This window comes from Chiloscyllium plagiosum, chromosome 34 (assembly GCF_004010195.1).
Source record: "Chiloscyllium plagiosum isolate BGI_BamShark_2017 chromosome 34, ASM401019v2, whole genome shotgun sequence".
Classification (NCBI taxonomy): Eukaryota; Metazoa; Chordata; class Chondrichthyes; order Orectolobiformes; family Hemiscylliidae; genus Chiloscyllium; species Chiloscyllium plagiosum.
The window spans coordinates 21,507,882-21,528,724 of NC_057743.1; the positions used below are offsets into that span (position 1 = coordinate 21,507,882).

Below are 20,843 nucleotides of genomic sequence, written 5' to 3' on the forward strand. Positions count from 1 at the left end.
CCTTGTGCTGAAAATTAGTGGCAATTGAATCTGTCATCTCTGCCTTGAGATTAGGTCACCGTTGACACAATCCTCAAATCAACTTTATCCTTTAACATAATAGGAGGCAGATAATGAATGTAGGGCAGACACTTAGGTGTTCCTAATAGGTATATCTTTATACATAGAGAGAGCAAGAGTGGATACTAAGCCATAACAGGCAAACTGAATTGTTTGCAACTTCTGAATTGCAAACGTGATTGGAATTCTACTCATAATCTCTTCAATATGACAATGGGGTTCCACACATATCAGCATCCAGCAGACAAAACACAGCCAAGCCAGTGAGTAGCATCAATAAGTAAAATGAATAATGTCATAATGATCCTGCATAGATATAACCCAAGCCTGGGAATTGTTATTGTGCAAAAGGAACCATTCACCCCCATCATTTATTGCTAACCACTACTGGAAGGAATTAATTCGTAACTGATGAGATGGTTCACTGTCTCATTAATCAGATAATTATGCATAAAGAGGTTGGCTTAGTACAGTTCCTGATTCTGTATTTACAATGTGATGTAGACGACACCAGAACTCTTTATTACACCTGTTTATTCAGTGTGTTGTAGCCAATACCGTATCAATCTCTGTTCCCAGCTGTGTAGACCATGTGGTGTACTTGTTCATGTATAATTCCCTGTTACAATAGAATATAACTTTTCTCATAAACATTTCTGTTTGTTTGCAGAGAAAGGTAACATTGAACAGGGTCACTTAGTATCGATGGGTGGGATTTGTGGATTTGCCTCAATATGTGGATGTTGTCCCAGGAACATTCAGCAGGTTATGTTTCTGCTATTGTGTAGGTCATCAGATGGTATATATGATATCGCCTGGGTTTGACCAGACCCTAGCTCTCAAAGTTTGTTTTCAATATTGTCTAAACAGCCTCTTCCAAAATGGTATTACACACCTCTGAAGGAGGTGGGACTTGACCCAGGCCACCTGGCTTCAAGATAGGGACACTACCACTGTACCATTAGGTTTGTTCTATGTTAATTGTGTTAACAATTCTCACTCAAAACATTGCACTTAATTGAGAAAAACGATTAGGATATGAAAACTTTCAAGCAGCCTTTATTAGTGGAACAAATTAAAACTCAACGTTGCTCAGTAAAAGCAGGCAGTGTTAAGGTGGGAATGAAATAATGACACAATCCTTTAATGCTGTTTGGGATGACATGGAAGCAGAACCCCAATGTGAATGAATTGCATTTTTCAATGAGTAGTCTGGTCTGAGGAAGCAGTCAAAGAGCTAGAAAATGGATTTTATAGAATCTGTAAATAGACAGAACTGTGCCAGAAAACATTAATCACAGGCAGGAGCAAGACATTGCATGTTGGATGCAGAGGTGGGTGTTAGACTTGTGGTGTAGACAGTGGTAAAACATAGAAAGGTGAAACAGAATGGCTTATTTCCCTCAGTATGATTTCTGGTCCTTCTGTAATATTTAATATGTATTGTCTATAGTACACTCCACAATACAGTACTAAGTCAGGACAGATTGGAAGCTGTCCAAGACATTGTTGACGATCTATCATCAGACTTGCTTATACATAGTAACCATACAAGTCTTATGGTGCTGTGGTGATGTCTCGGTCTTTGGCCCGTGTTCAAGTCCCACCTGCTCCAGACATGTGTCATAATTCAACTCAACAGGTTAATTAAAGATACTGGCAAGCCTATACTAGGGGCTCTAGTGGCAGGGTGATAATGTGCCTACCTCTGGCCCAGGTTCAAGTTCCACCTGCCCATGTTGATTCAGATAACTATGTCTGTCTGTAGGTCAAAATGTACATGTGCCCTCATAATCAGGGTGGTCCGACCTGAGCAATTAGTGGGAAGCTCAGCATTGGTAGTACACAGCACCAGTAAAGAGTCTCTATAGAGAGCGATACAGGAATCATTAGACAAATGCAGAGTGCTAGCAAGACACCAGGAGCAGTTAACAGTTTAGGAGTAATGCTGGGATTAGACGAGAGAAGAGGCAACACTGGGAATGGATAAAACAGGTAAAACCTGAAGATTTATTCAAGATCAGCAGTGTGGAGTTGGGCAGATGGCTTTTTTTGGGGGGGGGGGGAGTGAAGTGTTGGCTAACTAAATGAACATAGGCTGAGCAGCCTGTAGTATAAAATCATACTGAATGCCAGCTGGTGTGGGTGATTGATAAACTCTAAATGGGTGGATTCTTTGGCTGTGATGCTACATCAGGTGGAATACCAGTAAATGTTTATACGAGAAAACTGTGTTAAAAGATCGTGGCCATCCACCTTTCTGAACCCCTTCCTGATGGCTGGATCATGGCATTCCATAGTTCTGGTATTCCAGTTTACCTGCACTGATGGTTTCATGGTCATGATCTTATTTCTTGGGAATAAGAAGCATCAGGGTAGGAGATAAATTCAGTAATATGTTATAAAAATAATTTTATGCTTTATTTTCTGATCAAGGCTGTGATCTATGTCCGGAAAAGCTTTGTGAATCTGGTGGCACTCTTTTTTTTTCATTATTTGTACATAGGATGTCGCATCATTGGCTAAACTAGCATTTGTTGCCCCTTCCTAATTGAGTTGTCTCCGTGAATCGCTGCAGTCCTTGGGCTCTTCAAGAAGGTGACAAAACAGGTGGATGAAGATAAAACAGTTGATGTGGTGTATATGAACTTCAGTAAGGCGTTTGATAAAGTTCCACATGGTAGGCTATTGCACAAAATATGGAGTTTTGGGATTGAAGGCGATTTAGCAGTTTGGATCAGAAATTAGGTAGCTGAAAGAAGACAGAGGGGTGGTGGTTGATGGGAAATGTTCATCCTGGAGCTCAGGTACTAGTGGTGTGCTGCAAGGATCTGTTTTGGGGCCACGGCTGTTTGTCATTTTTATAAATGATCTGGATGTGGGCTTAGAAAAATGGGTTAGTAAATTTGGAGATGACACTAAGATAGGCAGAGTTGTGGACAGTGCCGAAGGATGTTGTGGGTTACAAAGGGACATAGATAATATGCAGAGCTGGGCTGAGAAGTGGCAAATGGAGTTTAATGCAGAAAAGTGTAAGGTAGTTCACTTTGGAAGAAGTAACAGGAATACAGAGTTCTGGGCTTATGGTAAAATTCTTGGCAGTATAAATTAACAGAGTTATCTCAGGTGCATAAATCCCTGAAAGTTGCCACCCAGGTTGATATGGTTGTTAAGAAGGCATATGGTGTGTTGGCGGTTATTGGTAGGGGGTTGAGTTTCAGAGCCACAAGGTTCATGCTGCAGCTGTGAAAGACACTGGTAAAGCCGCACCTGGAGTATTGCGTACAGTTCTGGTCACCACATTATAGGAAGGATGTGGAAGCTTTGGAAACAGTTCAGAGGAGATTTACTAGGATGTTGCCTGATCTGGAAGGAAGGTCTTACAAGGAAAGGCTGAGGGAACTGAGGCTGTTTTCATTGGAGAGAAGAAGGTTGAGAGGTGATTTAATTGAGACATATAAGATAATCAGAGGGTTTAAATAGGGTGGACAGTGAGAGCCTTCTTCCTTGGATGATGAAGGCTAACATGAGGGGACATAGCTTTAAATTGAGGGGTGATAGATTTAGGACACATATCAGGGTAGTTTATTTACTCAGAGAGTAGTAGGGGTGTGGAACAGCCTGCCTGCAACAGTAGTCACTGATGTTCAGGGCATTTAAATGGGTATTGGACATACATATGGATAATAATGAAAGGGTGTAGGTTAGATGGGCATCAGATTATTTTCACAGGTCAGCACAACATCGAGGGCCAAAGGACCTGTTCTGCACTGTAATATTCTATGTTCTATGTTCACAGTACAGTACAAACTTTCTGGAGGAACATTGAACACACACCTCACAGGGCTTACAGAGTCATGTCAAAAGCTCTCCCCAAACAAAGGAAATAGTCCTTCCTTTATACAAAATCTTTACATCACAATTTGTGATGCCCACAAGACAACCCACAGTCTCATGCCACTCAAGACACAATGCAGTGACCACATCGTCTCCAGAAACAATGTAATGCAAATCATCCCTTAATGGTCAAATCTGTTGCAAATCATTTTGTTGTAACTATAGGGGAGTAGTCAAATTCCAAGTGTACTGTTCTTATTGATTTCTGAATAGGGGATGAAAATGTAAATAGTAGGAGATGACAATGCAAATGGCTTCTGAATGGCAAGGAAATGGCCATGTAAATGGCTCTGAGAAATAAGAGATGATCATGTAATTTCTTACAATCCATCTGTAAGGCAGAGGCATCCCACCCTAGCCTCAGGACATCCAATTTCCTGCAGTTCAGCAGAGCAAGTTAACTACAGATCAGGAACTATAGACCAGTGAGCTTGACATCGGTGGTGACCAAGTTATTGAAGGGAATCCTGAGGGACAGGATGTACATGTATTTGGAAAGGCAAGGACTGATTAGGGATAGTCAACATGGCTTTCTGCATGTGAAATCATGTCTCACGAACTTGATTGAGTTTTTTTGAAGAAGTAACAAAGAGGATTGATGAGGGCAGAGCGGTGGACGTGATCTATATGGACTTCAGTAAGAAGTTCGACAAGGTTCCCCATGGGAGACTGATTAGCAAGGTTAGATCTCATGGAATACAGGGAGAACTGGCAATTTGGGCACAGAACTGGCTTGAAGTTGGAAGACAGAGGGTGGTGGTGGAGGGTTGTTTTTCAGACTGGAGGCCTGTGACCAGTGGAGTGCCACAAGGATTGGTGCTGGGTCCACTACTTTTCATCATTTATATAAATTATTTGGATGTGAACATAGGAGGTATAGTTAGTAAATTTGCAGATGACACCAAAATTGGAGGTGTAGTGGTGAGCGAAGAAGGTTACCTCAGATTACAACAGGATCTTGATCAGATGGGCCAATGGGCTGAGAAGTGGCAGATGGAGTTTAATTTAGATAAATGTGAGGTATTGCATTTTGGGAAAGCAAATCTTAGCAGGACCTATACTTAATGCAGGACTTAATGGTTAGGTCCTTGGGAGTGTTGCTGAACAAAGAGACCTTGGAGTGCAGGTTCATAGCTCCTTGAAAGTGGAGTCGCAGGTAGATAGGATAGTGAAAGAGGTGTTTCTTATGTTTTCCTTTATTGGTCAGAGTATTGAGTACAGGAGTTGGGAGGTCACGTTGTGGCTCTATAGGACATTGGTTAGGCCACTGTTGGAATATTGTGTGCAATTCTGGTCTCCTTCCTATCGGAAAGATGTTGTGAAACTTGAAAGGGTTCAGAAAAGATTTACAAGGATGTTGCCAGGGTTGGAGGACATAAGCTTTAAGGAGAGATTGAATAGGCTGGGGCTGTTTTCCCTTAATGTCGGAGCCTGAGGGTTGACCTTATAGCAGTTTACAAAATCATGAAGGGCATGGATAAGGTAAATAGACAAGGTCTGTTCCATGAGGTGGGGGAGTCCAGAACTAGAGGGCATAGGTTTAGGGGGAGTGGGGAAAGATATAAAAGAGACCTAAGGGGCAAGCTTTTCACACAGATGGTGGTACGTGTATGGAATGAGCTGCCAGAGGATGTGGTGGAGGCTGGTACAATTGCAACATTTAAAAGGCATCTGGATGGGTATATGAATAGAAAGGGTTTGGAGGGATTTGGGCCGGGTGCTGCAGGTGGGACTAGATTGGATTGGGATATCTGGTCGGCATGGACGGGTTGGTCTGAAAGGTCTCTTTCCGTGCTGTACATCTCTATGATTCTATGACTGTAAATATGTTCAAACCCTTGTTTGAAAATTAATCACAAAAAGGCAAAAAGCCCTGAGGAGTCACCACAGCACTGTCACTCAGTACATCACCTGTCAGTTGCTGGAAGTGGGAGGCTCATGTCGAGAGTGACTGCTATCACTGAGAGAGGACACAATGGTGGTTCTGTGATCAGATAAGAGAAACCAGCAGAGGTAGTGCATTGTGGAGTGCAGGTTTCCACTGGGTGGAGGATCAAGTATGTCCCTGGGCCCGTTGGAATCATTCTTTTCATATAAAGGCAAAGTATTGTGTGCAGAGGCTGGAGACCTGAAATAAAAACAGAAAGTGCTGGAGATACTCAGCAGGTCTGGCAACATCTGTGGAGAGAGAAACATAGTTAACGTTTCAAGTCAGGTATAACTTCTTCTGGTGCAGTCTTTAACCCTCAGAGTGAAAGCTATTCCAATAGGTCAGGGCAGCTGATCCAGTCTATTGTATTAGAACATAGAACATAGAACAATACAGCGCAGAACAGGCCCTTCAACCCTTGATGTTGCACCGACCTGTGAACTATTCTCAGCTCGTCTCCCCACACTATCCCAAAATCATCCATGTGCTTATCTAAGGATTGTTTAAATCTCCCTAATGTAGCTGAGTTAACTACATTAGCAGGTAGGGCATTCCACACCCTTACCACTCTCTGTGTAAAGAACCTGCCTCTGACATCTGTCCTAAATCTATCACCTCTCAATTTGTAGTTATGCCCCCTTGTACAAGCTGCCATCATCATCCTAGGAAGAAAATTTTCACTGTCTACCCTATCCAATCCTCTGATCATCTTGTGTGTCTATCAAATCCCCTCTTAGCCTTCTTCTTGCCAATGAGAACAGGTTCAAATCTCTCAGCCTTTCCTCATAAGACCTTCCCACCAGATCAGGCAACATCCTGGTAAATCTCCTCTGCACCTTTTCCAATGCTTTCACATCCTTCCCGAAATATTACACAATATTCCAAGTGTGGCCGCACCAGCGTTTTGTATAGTTGCAGCATGGTATTGCGGCTCCGGAGCTCAATCCTTCTACAAATGAAACCTAACACACCGTATGCCTTCTTAACAGCACTATCCACCTGGGTGGCAACTTTCAGGGATCTACGTACATGGTCTCCAAGATCCCTCTGCACATCCACACTACCAAGAATCTTTCCATTTACCCAATACTCTGCCTTCCTGTTATTCTTCCCAAAGTGCATCACCTCACATTTAGCTGCATTGAACTCCATTTGCCACCTCTCAGCCCAATTCTGCAGTTTATCCAAGTCCCCCTGCAACCTGTAACATTCTTCCACACTGTCCACTACTCCACCGACTTTAGTGTTGCCTGCAAATTTACTAATCCATCCACCTATGCCTGCGTCTGAGTCATTTATAAAAAATGACAAACAGCAGTGGTCCCAAACAGATCCTTGTGGCACACCACTAGTAACTGGACTCCAGGTTGAGTATTTTCCATCAACCACCACTCGCCGCCTTCTTTCAGAAAGCCGACTTCTAATCCAAACTGCTAAATCACCCTCAATTCTATGCCTCTGCATTTTCTCCAACAGCCTACCATGTGGAATCTTATCAAAGGCTTTACTGAAGTTCATGTATACCTCGTCAACTGCCCTATCCTCATCTACATGCTTGGTCACCTTCTCAAAAAACTCAGTGAGGTTTGTGAGACACAACCTGCCCTTCATGAAACCATGTTGACTATCTGAAATCAAATTGCTGCTTGCTAGATGATTATAAATCTTATCTCTTATAATCCTTTCCAAATCCTTTCCTACAACAGAAGTAAGGCTATGAAGGATTGTATTATACAGCTGACTTCTTGAACTGGTAATGTACAGGGAGTTATTGAGAAATTGGTGCCATCTGCAGGAGAATCGTAGCAGTGCATGCAGAGGAATATTCTCACAGATGTATCTCTGAGGCACATGTCAGGCAGGCCCAGGCACTGATCAGACAGTGTGTCCCAGAAGAAGGACCAGGTAATGTTTTGTCCAGGAAGCTATTTTATTCCCACACTCACTCCGTGTTGCTGAGAGGCTCAAGACCTAAACGTTAATGATGTGTTCGAAAGAAAAGTCAAATGGGACTTGCCATGTTAACTCTTTTTGTCTTCCCCACTGATGCTGCCAGACCTGCTGAGTATCTCCAACATTTTCTCTGTTTCTATTGTTAACAAAGATCTTGGTTTCATTCCTTGAATAAACCATCACCTGATTCAGCAGTTCTCAAACTATTCTGTTCCAGCAGAAAGCTTTCAAATCTCAAATTACCTCAAAAGAGAATTGTTCTTGGTTGGTCTGACACTCCTCCACCTGATGAAGGGCTTTTGCCTGAAACATCGATTCTCCTGCTCCTCGGATGCTGCCTGACCGGCTGTGCTTTTCTAGCACCACTCTCATCTAGACAACTCCACATTTGTCTGTCTCCTGCCTCAAGCTTGTTTCATTTTTTTTCTTCCCGTTCCTTCCTTTTCTTGGCTCTTACATTACTGATTTCTTTAACCCCATCTCTCTTTTTACCTCCTTCATCGGTTTTCTTTCTATCTATCCTTCTTTCCTTCCCATCTCCTCGAGATCCTGACTGGGCTATCGTCTGGGAACAGTGAAAGAAACTAGTGGATCTGGTGATGAACTGGGTGCAATAAACAGCAGGGCAAACAGGATTTGTAAAAATGGGATCGGGGAATCTAAACTAAAAAAAAGCAAGGAGCACGCAGATTTGTCAAAACAAGTAAGAATGTTTTAATAAGAAACAGGAACTGGGGGTTCCAAATACAGGTGGTGAGCACATGGCAGAAACTGGGATCCCAAGAGAAGGAGGAAGAGGAGCTTTGAATAATCAAGGGTCAGGAATTTAGAAGCCAGTTTCAGCTAAATGGCTACCAGAGGTGTCCCATCAAGTTCCAAGTACTGCCAAGTTTTGTTTGATAACTCTCCTCTGAAGGACTACGGATTGTTAAACAGTCAACACTTCCATCTGCTGATATTTAGCAGTACTGCAGTTAAATGCAATTTTCTTTTCCAGAACAGACATTGACTAAATTACAATTACTTTCTTCATCAAATTTCACTTCAGTTGAAAGGTAGACTCCTTCTGAAATGACTGTTGAGTTATGTGGTGCTGCAGGGGCTCCACTCTGATCAGGTGAGAATGAGGTCACTGCAGAACTGCGCCAGTTTACAAAAAGGTTGATCATGGGCATCACTGGCTAAACAACAGTTCTTGTCCATCGCTAATTGCCAGAGAGCACCTAAGAGTCAATCATTTCACTGTGTGTCTGGAGGCACATGTTGGGTAGATCTGGTGAGGCTGGCAGATTTCCCTGTCCTGGAGGACATTAGTAAATCAGATTCAAAACCAGAAATTGCAGGAAAAACTCCGTAGGTCTGGCAGCATCCGAGGAGAGAAAGCAGAGTTAATGTTTTGGGTCCAAAAACACTTCTTCAGAACAGAAAGGTGACTGGACCCAAACCGTTAATTCTGCTTTCTCTATACAGACACTGCCAGACCTGCAGTTCTTTGTTAGTAAATCAGATCTTTTTTTAAAAAAATACATCATTATACTAGTATTTTTAAAATCACTAGACGTTTATTGAATTTAAATGTCATCATTTACCATGATGAGATTCAAACCCATGTCCCCAGAACATTAGCTAATCTAGTGTGTGCTAGTGAGCTTACCACTGCACCACCAATTCCTGCACAGGTACCATATCATGAAGCTTTTAATCCTGGTCAAAGAGGTGGAGAAAGGGTTAATGGAACTATTCTCCTAAGGTCTCTCCCCAATCCCAGCACAATGTCTGTAAAAAATGAGGTTGTGCTGTTAGCAGTTTGTGGAGCTGCTTACAGGGTCTTCCCCACAAATTACTGAATCTGTTCTCTCTACGATTTGGATGGATGCAGGTGATCTGTGTTGACCTATAGGTACCCTTTTCAATGCAAGTAAAGCATCAGGGCAATTCAGCTCAGTCAGTAGCTCCATTTCTAAGAAAGATGGTCTTCAAGAGTCTCAACATTGGGCAAAGGAGAGTGTGTGACCAGATGTTTTCTGAACTTGGCCACTGGATCCTAGATTTGGAAAGTTCCCTTAGTTCCTGTGGTGGGGAATCAACAGGAGACTATTTGTAGCTCTGCCAGAAAGCCCATTACAGTGCAGAAGGCCACCACATTGTCTACTTTATTTGTTTGATTAAATTTTAACAAAAACAGGATGTTCAACGTTAAGCAGCTGTGGGAAATGCCAGGAGTGTCGGCCAATTATTGAAGTTCTAACATATTTCAGAATAAAGGCACCTTTCTGTAATACGATTGGATCAATCACTGTGGGAATGGCTGCAGTTTCAGGCTGCTGTCCAACACTCTTCCTGGGATGTATCGACTACTTAATGCCTCATTACAGCTGAGAAATAGGTCATTCAGCCCAACAGGTTAATGCCCAAAGTCCCCACCCACTTCCTTCTCCTTAGTGTGAAATCCTCATCTCAAAACACAGGAGGTGTTTTAAGAGCAAAATGCTGGGCATTTGCAATTTTACACAATGTTTTTTCCTCCTTTTTTGAATCAATCTTTTGGAGTTTTCTTCTGTAGGAAACTCCAGGACCAGTCCAAGTTCAGGTTCCTCAAGAACCACTCAGTACTGTCTAATTTAGCCTCCTACCTTGCCTGGTTTCCCTTGACATGCTTAGATTTTGAAGTAGACCACTAGCAATCAGACAGAATACATGTTGCTCCATGTCCAAGACAAGGCCTATGTTGGACTGCTGCAGGATGGAGACATGAAAAGAAGGCAGGAAAATCGACGTTTTGGCAAAAAGCCCCTAATGAAACGTTGATTTTCCTGCTCCTTGGATGCTGCCTGACTGGCTGTGCTTTTCCAGCACCACTCTAATCTAGACTCTGATCTCCAGCATCTACAGTCCTCACTTTTGCCTACATGAAAAGAAGGGCCTAGAATGGGGAATCTGATGAAATGGTTAGCCCTGTCAAATAGTAAATCTTGCATGTGCTTCATGGGAGTGTGCCCCACAGTATATCGAAGGTTAGCTTTGTCTCCTGAAATGAGCTGACCCTGAACATTCAGACTGCGGCAACTTTGATGGCCAAAGGTATCAGAATGTTAACTGGGGTGAAGGCCTGCAACACTCCTCAGAATCTCCACTGTATGAAGACCAAACTCTGTCTACACTACTGCTCACCACTATTCAAGCCCAAGTCTGGCCCAAGAGACCCTGTGGACAAGGTGGGCCACCTTCAAACGGCCCTTTTCCCTCCTCGATTGGCCATGTACTACATGTACAACATCCTGATGTCCCTTCACATGTGATTGCTGCTGCTGTTCTGCTGCTTTGTAAAGGATGGTCACTATCACATCCATTTTAAAATGAATTATATCCAGCTAGTTATCCGGAGCTCTCCAACCTAAATTTAACTACATCAGCATCTCCTTCACTCTCTAATACCAGGGGAGATTATAAATTACCCATTTCTTTATTGGTATCACATATATTGAATAGAATTAGCTTTATTGTCACGTACTCAAATGACTATAGAAAAAAGTTGTTCAATTGCTAGTTACAGTGTCAGCTTAGATACAAAGGTACAGAATCTTCAGTTACAAGACTAGTTACAGTGTAACAGTGTCACCAATATACAGCACCAGCTTAGCTACAGGGTAACTCGGTACAATCCTTAGTTACAGAATAGAAAAATAAAGGAAGAAACGTTACAAGACAGCGATACACAGTATACCCATAGGTCAGAAAAACAAGAAGGAAAGTTAGAAAGACAAACGTCACAGTCTCTGTCCAAGGGGTCTCCGCAGCAGACCAGCACAGGGGGTCTTCATGTGCTCTGACTGCTGGCTGTCATCATCGTCTGCTCTGGGCCATTAAATAGGCTCAAAAGGTGTGGTGCTGGAAAAGCACAGCAGGCCGGGCAGCATCCAAGGAGCAGGAGAGTAGATCTGCTACTATAGCCACATCTCCATCCTCAGCACCTGCCTATGCAACTGACTTCTCCTGCATGGACTCAAGGCTGCATTCAGACCATCACAGTTTGGATCTGACAAGGCCAACAACTACCAATCTAAAGCATCCAGAAACGGCTCTTGCTCCGGATCCTCCACTCCACACTCGCAGCCATGCGGCGTCACGTACTCTCCCTGCAGTCAGCCCTGCCCCAGCTCAGGGCCACACTCTCCCAGGTCTACAAAGGACTTCTGCTACTCCTGCTCCTCGGATGCTGCCTGACCTGCTGTGCTTTTCCAGCACCACAGTTTTCAACTCTGATCTCCAGCACCTGCAGTCCTCACTTTCTACACTTTCTCCATTAAGTAGGCTCCTTATTTTATGCCTTTGCAAATGCCACAAGAATCAATAAAGGTACATAACTTGGAAGTGAAATAGGTGCTGAGAGGATTAGCAAAGTAACTTTGCAGTGATCCCATGTGGTATTTGAAGGGTATCATTTATCAGAGTTGCTTAGCTACTTATTACTTGTTAGGATTATGTCTTAAAGGAGCTACACAATAGTCACTTAGTGATCTCCCCAAACTCTATTGACCCACTGCAAATAAACAGTGATCATTGTACACCCTGTTGGAATAGTGGAGCAGACACTCCAGGGAAGGCTGATCTTCACACCTCAGGACTGAAGTTGATAGAAAGAGAATAAAGTCTTGATTTTGTTCAGTACTCCTCATCAGGTATCATTCTTATATTATAAGCACATTATTCTAACACGGTTTTTCATACTTATATGACATTCTTTGAGAAAAATTGTTTCAAAAATTGAAAAAGAGGATGATTTTTAAATTATCTTTTTTTGCATTTATCAGAATGGAAGTCATTTGTTAAAAGACTTTGTTTTAGCAAATTGCAGATGCACGTCACTCAAATGATAGTCAAGCTAATGATCGGTAGTGAGGAGCATGATTCAATATTATTTCCTTCAGTCCTTCTCTTAAAAATCATACAGGCCACTATGTTTAAGAGCAGTGTCTAATGCTGGATAACATAACAAGCCAAAGTTAAAAATCACACAACACCATGCTCTATCTCAGACACACACACACTCTCACAGGCATATACTCTGTCACACTCACCCACACACTTTATTAAGCACGGGCGTACACACTCTCTCTCTCTCTCTCTCACACTTACATATACACACATAAATCTATGGGGTGAATTTGCATGTGCAGATTTGTATTTGAAGAAACATTCTATTTTGTTCAAAAAGCACGCAATCTGTAGGCAGTCAGTCCATGTGACATTTTATAAATTCCTACTTTGGAAACAGAACCAGTCTGACTCAAGATTGGGATGCAAACAGACTCTAATCTCACACTTTTAATGCATTGCCTGAGCTGAGATGTCACCTTTTTTTTATAAAACCTTAAGTTATCTCAAGAATTTGACTTGAAAGAAGTTCTGGGATTTACATATTAATGAATCGAAACCTGCAACTCATTCTATGTGATTAAAAACTTAACAGCAATCTAGGTTTGTTCAATACATTGCATCAGTTGTATGACACTTTGATCTTTTACTATAAATTCTGTGTCCTATGATACTGACTCACTAGCTACCTGATGAAGGAGCAGCGCTCTGAAAGCTAGTGCTTCTAAATAAACCTGTTGGACTATAACGTGGTGTTGTGTGATTTTTAACTTTGTCCACCCCAGTCCAACACCAGCACCTAGAAACAAAATACCAATGATAAATTAGAATAAAACAAATCACTGCAGATTCTGGAGATCTGAAACAGAAATTGCTGGTGAAACTCAGCAGGTCTGGCAGAAGCTGTGGAGAGAAAGCAGAGTTAATGTTTCGAGCCTGATTATTGAAATATAGAGGTCATTTTTCACCAGCAACACTTTGTGGTTGTGCAGGTAAATGGCTGGGTTTTTTTTGTCAAGGTTTGTGCACCTATTAATGGGAGTTTAAAAAAGATGCAAATTGTGATGGGCTTCTCTGTCTACCTCTTATAGATAAGACAGAGGTCAATCAGGGTATCACGTCTGCTCCACTATTAGATGAGATCACAGCTGATTTGGTAATCTCAACTCCGCTTTCCAGTCTTTTCCCCCATAACCCTCAACCCCGCTTCACTGATGAAAACTCAGACTGTCTCAGCCTTTATTATACTTCAATCATCGAGCCCTGTGCAGTGAGTCATTCCACAGATTCATTACCCTTTCAGAAAAGAAATTCCTCCTCATCTGTGTCTTAAATGTATGATCCCTGCTGCCCTCTGGTTGCAGACTTTCCTATCAGGGAAAATAATCTTTCTGTATCTACCAAGTCAAGTCTTGTGAGAATCCTGCATGTGTAATCTCTTGTCTTCAAAACATCCTTTCTAATATCCTGCTGGCTGAGATTTTTTTCTCTTTGGGTCCCATCTCCTACTGTTCTTGTCTCTTAAAAAAAAGCAATAAATCACAAGTAGGTGAGCGCATGCAGTGAAATCTCCCTGTAAATGTAACCCCTGCTTTTCACAAGTGTCAGTGAAGTAGTAAGACAGGATGGCTCTTGCCACCTCTTAGTAGATTTGCGTATTTATTTAATCATAGAATCCTCACAGTGTGGAAGTGGGCCCATCAAGTCCACACCGACCTTCCGACGGGAATCCCACCCAGACCCACCCCCCTGTAACCCTGCATTCCCTATGGCTAACCCACCTATCCTGCACATTCCTGCACATTCCTGCACATTATGGAACAATGTATCACGGCCAATCCGCCCTAACCTGCACCCACGCCGACAACGCGCAAACTCCACACAGACAGTCGCCCAAGGGTGGAATCAAATCCGGATCCCTGGCGCTGTGAGGCAGCAGAGTTAACCACTGAGCCACTAAGGAGGGCCAGAGGAGACAGACAGATTTTTAATTAGTAAAGGGTTGAAGGATTACGGAGCATGAGCAAAAAAGTGCACAGTTGAGGCTGAGGTGAGATCAGCAAATTGAAAGACAAAGCAGGCCTGAGGGGCCAAATGGCCTCCTCCTGCTCCTAGTTCTTATGAGAGCGTGTGAGGAAAAAAACGAGAGAGAATCTGTGAGCAACACACAGAGAGCCCAAGCTAAAACATCGCAAGATCCACGTGCAATGTACCATTTCTTAAGAAATGTTAATGGACTCCTGACCATGTTGGGACTAGCCTCAGCATTAAAGAGTTGGTTGTGCAGATTTGTGAGACCTTTAAAGATTTGTGGTATCTCTCAGCTTCGGCCTTTTGTGAATCCTCCAAAAGCTTTCTCAATGCTGCATGTCAGGAACACATGCTTGAGCTGAGGGTAGGAGAGCACAAACAGTAGGAGTTACCATATATTCTGCTCCTGTCCCACATTTCTACAAAGGTTTTACAAAAGACAAAAATTGGAAATGCTGGACCCCACTCCAATTTCCATCTCTGCAGGATCAAATCTTTTTTCCTCAACCAGCAAATATGGCTTTATACGGTGCTTTTTTAAAATCATACAGATATGAACACTACTCCACAAACATTCAAAAGATTGTTGTCTTTGTACTTTCCAGTTTTGAACGGAATGTTAAACTCACTGACTCTGGACAGAGGGAGGACGCCCCTGGGATGACAATGGAATTGTTTCGAAGACTGGTGGATAACAGTGAAGCAGTCAGTGAGGTGGAACATGATATGACAGGAGATATAAAACTGGGCAAATGGACTGATCTCCATCAGGCAGCTTATAGTGGCAACACCAGCCTCATGAAGACACTGCTACAGCATGGAGCTCCAATAGATAGCAGGTAGGCTGCAAGTCATTGCTGGGAAAAGCATTGACCCAGAGAGACATTGTGAAATAGCATAATGTACGTACCATAGGAGTCAGTAGGATAGGATTATAGGTAGATTACACACAGCTCTCTGAGCATCAAATGACTAATGTTTCTTCTTCAAATCCTTTGATGGCTTCAAAATCCTCTTGGATACCCTAAGCTGCTCTTCCAAACAATGAACATTCTTCATCAATCTTCTTCCATTTCTCCTCTTTGCTGATAGTGAGTGTAAGGAGTGTGAGGACTTCCTTGAATTCAAATTTCAGCCAATTTGCCTGCCTCTTCTTCTGAGTTCAAGAGGTTCCATCATAGAAGAGCATTTGATGGAACCGATTACCACACAGTGGAAGAACTTTGGTGTTGCAATGATCGAACATATTGAGTTTTGCGTCTAGATTAGAGTGGTGCTGGAAAATCACAGCAGGTCTGGCAGCATCTGAGGAGTAGGAAAATCGACGTTTCGAGCAAAAGCTCTTCATCAGAAACATCGATTTTCCTGCTTCTCGGATGCTGCCTGACCTGCTGTGCTTTTCTAGCACCACTCTCATCTAGACTCTGATCTCTAGCATCTGCAGTCCTCACTTTTGCCTATTGAGTTTTGAGGCCCATTCAAAGACTTGGCACATTGAGGAACTTTCTCTCCTTAGTCTTCCATAGCCTTGTGTGAACTGCGGAGTGGCTTGAGGGTGGTTGATAACCAGGTGATCTTTCCCTGTCCCTATTTGTATTGTAATATGTTAGACAGAGATTGCAGAATAGAATGTGTTTAATTTAGGAGGGGGCAGTTTCTCAGCAAATGAACAAGGCTGTGTCGAATCCATGGCAGTGCTGTTTGCAGACATTGTGTGGGAGGAGTTAAGCATTTAACTGTTCTGAAATTGTCATCTTATTACTCACAGGGATGAATATGGGTGGACCGCTCTGCATCATGCAGCATTCAATGGCTGTCTGGCGTTGGTTAAGTTTCTTGTTCACCGGGGAGCACCAATTGATGCCATGGACAGGCATGACTGGACTGCTCTTCATCGAGCTGCATGGAATGGGCACAGCCAGATTGCTGAGTTCTTGCTGTGTCGTGGAGCTTTGACAAGTGCATGTACCAGCTGCGGGATGACAGCATTGCATTGTGCAGCTGCAAATGGGCACACGTTGGCCCTGCAGCATCTCCTGAGCTACGGTGCCAGCCAAGACATGCCTGATGCAAGATGCTGGACTCCATTGCACTGGGCAGCTGTGAGTGACCAAGCCCACATAGTAGAATTGCTACTTTCAAATGGAGCTTCAGTCAATTGTACAACAAGTGGCAACATGACAGCTTTGCATCTGGCAGTGGAAGTTGGAAACAGAGAAATCATTCAATTGCTGCTAGACAATGGAGCCTTGCACAATGCTGAAGATGCTGCAGGAAGGACTGCATTATCAATTGCTGCTGCTAATGGCCATCAGGAGGTACGTTCAGACCACAGGCACCAGTGCTAATGTGACAAACAAAATATCACAGCCATGTTCACGATACATTGGTAGAGGCAGATCACACATAAGCTTCTCTTGTTTCTGCTTGGTGTCCAATTACAAACACAATTAATTACAGGCAGAAGGAGCTTGGAAGAGAGCTTCTTCATTCCTGAAGAAGGGCTCATGCCCGAAACGTCGATTCTCCTGCTCCTTGAATGCTGCCTGACCTGCTGCGTTTTTCCAGCAACACATTTTCAGCTCACAATTAACTACAGCCAAGCTCATCCACAGTTTATATAAACCAATGAAGGGCCATACTGTACACTCTACACCCACCCATCCACCATTCCCCCTCCCCTCCACACACACACACCTCTCCCCTCCCCCCCCCCACCCACCCCCCACCTTAAATCTCATGAACAGAGATTTGTTTGGAAAGTTGGGAGTGGGAATGTGTTGGTAATTCTGATTAAGGGTCACTGGTCTTGAAACTGCTTTCTCTCCACTGGCAGATCTGCTGAGTTTCTTCAGCAATTTTCCATTTTTGTTTCAGAACTTCAGCATTGGTTTTAATTCAGGTCTGTCAGAGATACCTTCAAGATATTAAAGATGTTATTCATGCCTGAAAATGGTACCTTTCTTGGAACTGACTTGCATGATGGAAATGTAGCCCAGAGGTGTGATAATAAAATCCCCCAGCATCCAGCCTGAACACTCATGTAATTTGCATGGCTCATTGTTTCCAATGCTGGATTGAGTTAACATTGGAAGAAGTGAGGTTTGGTTCAAATGAGCAGCTGTTTTGTTTCACAGTGAACTCAAACTTATACAGAAGTAATGATAACGAGTCATTTAATTCATTCACAACTTCAGCCAATTGTACAACATTTCTGACCACTTCACCTGAGTGAAGCTTTGCAGATCTGACTGATTGTCCTACTCAACTCGCTGCTCCAAATGTAAGAACATCTTTTTGATGTCTACATTTCAATGTCTAAACTGCAGTCACAACTTATAGTCGAAACTAAAGTAATTCAAAATCAGCCAAGTTATCTTGCTTCTGTTAGAAAACAATTAACTAAAACTAGTCTTGGTCCTCCAGAGAGTGAGACTGAGGGAATTCAACAAGGAAATGCCAAAGGTATTGAATAATTATTTAATTACACAGGAGCATGTGTAGGAGTAACATATTGGCATGGAGAAAGGATTGGTTTAACTAATAGAGAGAAAGGACAAATGGGATTTCTGGTTGCCAATCTGTAACTGGTGGAATGCCACAGCAATTAATGTTAGGGCTTCAACTATTTACAGTCAACATGAATGACTTGAATGAAAGGTCCAAATGTATAAGAGGTAGTTTTGCCAATGACGCCCAGATAAGTAGGAAAATAAATTGACAAGAGGAGCTAAAGAATCTGTGAAGGGTTAAAAGTAAGTTAAGTGAATGGGTAAACATTTGGCAGATGGAGTGTAATGTGAGAGAATGTAAGCTTGTCTCCTTTGGCAGGAAGAGTGGGAAAGCAGTATACTATTTAAACAGAATGAGATCTGCAGAACTTGGAGGTATAGGGGAAACTGGGTGTCCTGATACATGGATCACAAAACATTAGTATGCAGTACAGCAAGTGAAAAGGAAGGCAAATGGAGTGTTGTTGCTTATTGCAAAAAGAATGGAATATAAATGTAGGAAAGTTTTACTGTAGCTGGACAGGGTCCTGTGAGACACATCTGGAGTAGAAAATAATTTTGTTCTTCTTATTTAAAAAAAAGTTACAATTGTACTAGAAGCAGATCAGGGAAGGTTACCTTTACTCATTCCTGGGCTGAAGGGCTTATCTTATGAAGAAAGGTTGAACAAGTTGAGCCTACAGCCATTGCTACAGTTTCGATGAATGTGGGCTGATTTGAGAGACAGATTAGATACTGAAGGATGTTTCCTCTTTGTAGGAGAGTAGAACTAGGAGATATAATTTAAAAATAAGAGGTTTCCCTTTTAAGACCGAGACAAGGAGATTGCATTCTTTTTGAGAGTTGTTAGTGTGCCAAATTCCCGACTGCAGTTAGCAAGAGAGGCAACGTCATTGAATTTCATTTTGAAGAGTTCAGTTTTTGCTAGGCCAGGCAGACAGGAAAATGAACTTGAGACCACAACCTGATTAGCTTCTACCTGCTCCTAAGTTCCATACATTTCCCATCCTACTTCAACATCAAACAATAAAATTTGACATCATTGCATCCTTTTTGCACTCATTGGAGGGATGTGCAGAGATAGTTTTGGGGACCTGGAATGAACAGAGAGTATGATTGAGACAGAGACCGGGGCAGGGGCATGTTGGAGGGCACCATTTCTGTGCCCAATACCTTGGGCTCCAGGGGGACCTGATAGGCTCAGATCGAGGCTGAGGCCTATGCATAGGCCTGGGTCAGGGGTTCAGGCTGGAAAATAACAGATCCATAATTTCTACCCTGCCCTGAGTGAAGTCAGGTACAATTGAAGCTTCCAAAAGGGAATGGCTAAGCAACTGTAGAAAAAGTATCAGACCGTTGGGAATAGGGTGGGGGAGGGGAAACTGTTGTGGGAGGGACGAGTGAGACTGAGTTGCTTTTGCAAGGAGCCAACGTGGACTGGTAAAGCCTCAATTTGTGCTTTAACCACTGTATATAGCACTTCTTGATAAAGTACAGCAGAGATACTACTTTGTTCTTTGTTTCCTGTAGGTAATCACAGATTTACTTGCACATGAGGCTGCAGACAGTAATAGAGACTCTGCTCTCCATGCTGCAGCACTGAGTGGTCACCTCCGAATAATAGAAGTGCTGACACAACGAGGGATCAGTGTGGACGTTAGAGACAGCTTGAAGATGACAGCACTTCACCGAGCAGCGGAGAGGGGAGACACTACAGTTGCAGAATATCTAATAGACCACGGAGCTGACATTGAGGCCAGGGGCTGGCTGCAGAAAACCCCACTCCACCTGGCCACAGAGAAAGGTCATGAGCAGACCATCCACCTCCTGCTGAGCAAAGGGGCGAATGTGGATGCTACAAATCAATGGGATGAAACTCCTCTCGCCGTAGCATCAGCACGAGCTTTGGAAAAGTGTTTTGGCTTATCTGGAAAAATCACTTCTGAAATGCAGAAATGACATTACTTTCTGGTTTTAAATTTAAAATAAAGTCATACCATGTACGGTCACAAAAATTACAAATTACTCTACTAGGTACAATGCTATATCCCTGCACACAATCATACTGTTCACTTGTGTACTCCACAGTAGCACAGATTGCACACAGATATACCTTGTGTAATGCACCATTGTATACAGCTACAAAGCTTCTACGCCTTTGGCCCTTGTATCACAATCCCCAAGTGTAACACGATATCAAATGGTCTAAACTCACTGTGGAATGGAGTCCCACCCCCATGCAACTTGTCACCATTGCGACAGAGGGAAATTTATGATGAGCTTTTTGGAAGAGAGCAGGGCAGTCTGATGATTTTTGGCATGAGTGAGGGCTTCTCACAGTCTAGATGGTTAAAACAGCTTCCACCCCTGCTCTAATCTGCTGAAGGATTCTTTCTCATGAAAAAGGAATGGCAGTGTTCCGTCCCTACCCAGTACCAATGTCCAGTTGTGATTCCGAACTCTGTTGGTATTAAAATGCAGATTTATTCACCTCCTCAGCACCCTGTTCCTTCTCACTCTTGTCCTTCGACTTACCCAGTGCTGCTTCCTCAAACTAATGTGCAGCAACCTCTGAGGTTCTTCCT

At 42.9% G+C, this 20,843-nt stretch overlaps 1 protein-coding gene across 1 annotated transcript in view; it reads left to right on the forward strand.

Annotated features, from left to right (window-relative positions):
- The window catches only part of LOC122540302 (ankyrin repeat domain-containing protein 65-like), a 171,229-nt gene extending 150,752 nt beyond the window's left edge, over positions 1–20,477 (forward strand). Inside the window, exons 2-4 of the mRNA XM_043675807.1 lie at positions 15,352–15,585; positions 16,515–17,064; positions 19,789–20,477. Of these exons, the coding sequence (XP_043531742.1) occupies positions 15,352–15,585; positions 16,515–17,064; positions 19,789–20,217 (1,213 nt within the window). The 3' untranslated portion in view covers positions 20,218–20,477. The remainder of the gene's footprint in view (positions 1–15,351; positions 15,586–16,514; positions 17,065–19,788) is intronic.
- Positions 20,478–20,843: the final 366 nt, after the last annotated feature.